Below are 2,432 nucleotides of genomic sequence, written 5' to 3'. Positions count from 1 at the left end.
AACCACAAAGACCTTCAAGATACGCCCATACGATGTCAAAGGATGCTGATGCGTCTCATGAGGTTCAGCGTCAAAGCTGAGTATGTGCCTGGGAAGAAGCTTGTCGTCGCAGATGCTCTCTCCCGCAGTCCTCAGTTCACCACTGAACAGCAAGACGAGGTCACAACACTCATTGAAGATGTGGAAGCCTACCTACACAGTGTGGACATTTCCTGGTCTTGTGCAGCGTCAGACAAACGCATGCAAGAAATCGCAGCAGAGACGAAGAAAGACAGACTGATCCAAGAAGCACTTCGCGTGAAGGATGGCCGCAGTACATCACCGACGTTGAGGATGGATTGCGTGACTACTACGAACTCAGCGAGAATCAGGGTCTTCTTACTAGAGGAAAGCGCATCGTGGTCCCAGCTTCGCTACATGACGACATTCTACGCAGAATCCACGAGGGTCATCAAGGGATCACCAAATGCAGAGAGAGGATGAAGGAAGCAGTTTGGTGGCCCGGAATCAGCGCCAGAATGAAAAAGTTGGTTGAAGAATGCAAGCATTGTCAGGAGAAGAGGCCATCACAGACCAAAGAGCCATTGATTCCAACAGAGCTACCTCAGCGAACATTTAAGAAGTGCGGAGCAGATCTGTGTGAACTCAAGGGACAGTCATACCTTGTTCTTGTGGATTACTACTCCCGGTACATTGAACTGGCTCACCTCAAGACGATCACTTCAGCAGAAGTCATCAAGAACATGAAAGACATGTTTGCACGACAGGGTATCCCCGAGATACTTGTTTCTGATAATGGAACGCAGTTCACATCCGGAGAGTTCCAGATCTTTGCAAAGGAGTGGGGATTCAAACACGTCACTACAAGTCCTCACTTTCCACAGGCGAACGGTGAGGCGGAACGAGCAGTACAGACAGCAAAGAAGATACTCAATCAATGAGTCTTATATCGCGCATATTCCGTGGGTACAGTTCTAGGCGCTCTGCAGTGATGCCGTGTGAGATGGAATTTTATATAAGGCCAGTAGATTGCAGCCATCTCGGCGCATATTTACCTTTCACGGCCTATTATTCCAAGCCACACGGGTATAGGTAGACAATTATTAACTGTGCCTAAGCAATTTTGCCAGGAAAGACCCTTTTGTCAATCGTGGGATCTTTAACGTGCACACCCAATGTAGTGTACACGGGGGGAGGGTTCGGACACCGAAGAGAGTCTGCACACAAAGTTGACTGTGAAATAAATTTCCGCCGAACCTGGGATCGAACTCACGCTGATAGCGGCCAACTGAATACAAATCCAGCGCACTACCAACTGAGCTATATCCCCGCTGTCGCACGATGATCCTGCACTCGCTCTTCTCATCTACAGAGACACACCTATTGAAGCCACAGGCTACAGCCCAGCACAGCTTGCATCAGGAAGACGTCTGAGAACAACGCTCCCAACACTGTCTGAAAACCTCGAGCCCAGAGTCTGCGAGAAATCAACAGTGGCAGCCAGTGATGCAAAGGCTAAGGAGAAGAACAAACAGACATTTGATAGGCGTCATGGAGTACGGCCCCTAGATACGCTTCTTCCTGGTGACATCGTGATGCAGAAGCTGGACGGGGAGAAGAGTTGGAGAAGCCCAGCAGTGGTGCAGCAGCAAGTCGCACCAAGATCTTACGTGGTGAAATCGCCACGAGGCACGTTTCGGCGCAACAGGCGTCACCTCAGGTGTTCACATGGTCTGCAGCCTGAGAAGTCCACTCCCTACCCCATTCCTGTCCAAACTGACCTTTCCCTACACAAAGCCCACATCCCCGTATCCAGTGACCAGAAGAGTGGTGCAAGTCACAAAGCATCCAGTCCAGTCCAGACCGGCTCTTACGTTCACAACGAGCCAGACCCGTGTCCAGGGCCAGTGTCCAGCGACGTCTCCAGCAGCAGTGGTGCCAGCCCAGGTGGCGGAGGGTCCGCCAGAGGTTCACCCCCAAGAAACACCGGCCGGGACGCCGGAGGGTCCACCTACTGTCCATCTCCACAGGGCATCATCAACAACAGCCCGACACCAGTAACTACCCGCAGCGGCAGAGTCATCACCATGCCAGCCCGCTTCAAGGAGTGAACTGTATAGGTCATCGCCCAAGCAGGGAAGTGAACTTATGTTATTCGTTAATTGTGCATTATGCAAGCAAGCAGAATCAAAGCTGGATTCATGAACTTTAGTTACAAAAAGCAAAGGTGCTTATCTCCTTCCTCGGTTATTTGTGGACACTAAAATTTAATTGCAAGCCATTTCGAAAGGCTTTATTTGTCAATCTCAAAGGAAGGGAGATGTCGCGTAGTCCATGTGTATTAAGTCCCTTGATATGCTTATGAGCATCCGGGGGACTCAGGACCGGCGTCGCCATCTTGGTCGCCATCTTGACAACATGTTCTGAATAAA

General features: G+C 50.5%; 1 protein-coding gene across 1 annotated transcript; it reads left to right on the top strand.

Moving 5' to 3' along the window:
* Positions 1 to 518: 518 nt before the first annotated feature.
* On the top strand, positions 519 to 2,111 carry LOC138955521 (uncharacterized). Its single transcript, XM_070327109.1, has 2 exons — positions 519 to 841; positions 1,373 to 2,111. The coding sequence occupies exons 1-2, from the start codon at positions 519 to 521 to the stop codon at positions 2,109 to 2,111; spliced, it is 1,062 nt and encodes a 353-aa protein (XP_070183210.1).
* Positions 2,112 to 2,432: the final 321 nt, after the last annotated feature.

Source organism: Littorina saxatilis, unplaced genomic scaffold (assembly GCF_037325665.1).
Source record: "Littorina saxatilis isolate snail1 unplaced genomic scaffold, US_GU_Lsax_2.0 scaffold_1606, whole genome shotgun sequence".
Classification (NCBI taxonomy): Eukaryota; Metazoa; Mollusca; class Gastropoda; order Littorinimorpha; family Littorinidae; genus Littorina; species Littorina saxatilis.
This window is presented reverse-complemented; position numbering and strand designations above follow the sequence as displayed.

Coding starts and splice junctions, on each gene's coding strand:
- LOC138955521 (XM_070327109.1), top strand. CDS start 519: ATGAAAAAGTTGGTTGAAGAATGCAAGCATTGTCAGGAGAAGAGGCCA. Junction 842..1,372: donor TTCCAGATCTTTGCAAAGGA/GTGGGGATTCAA, acceptor TCTCATCTACAG/AGACACACCTATTGAAGCCA.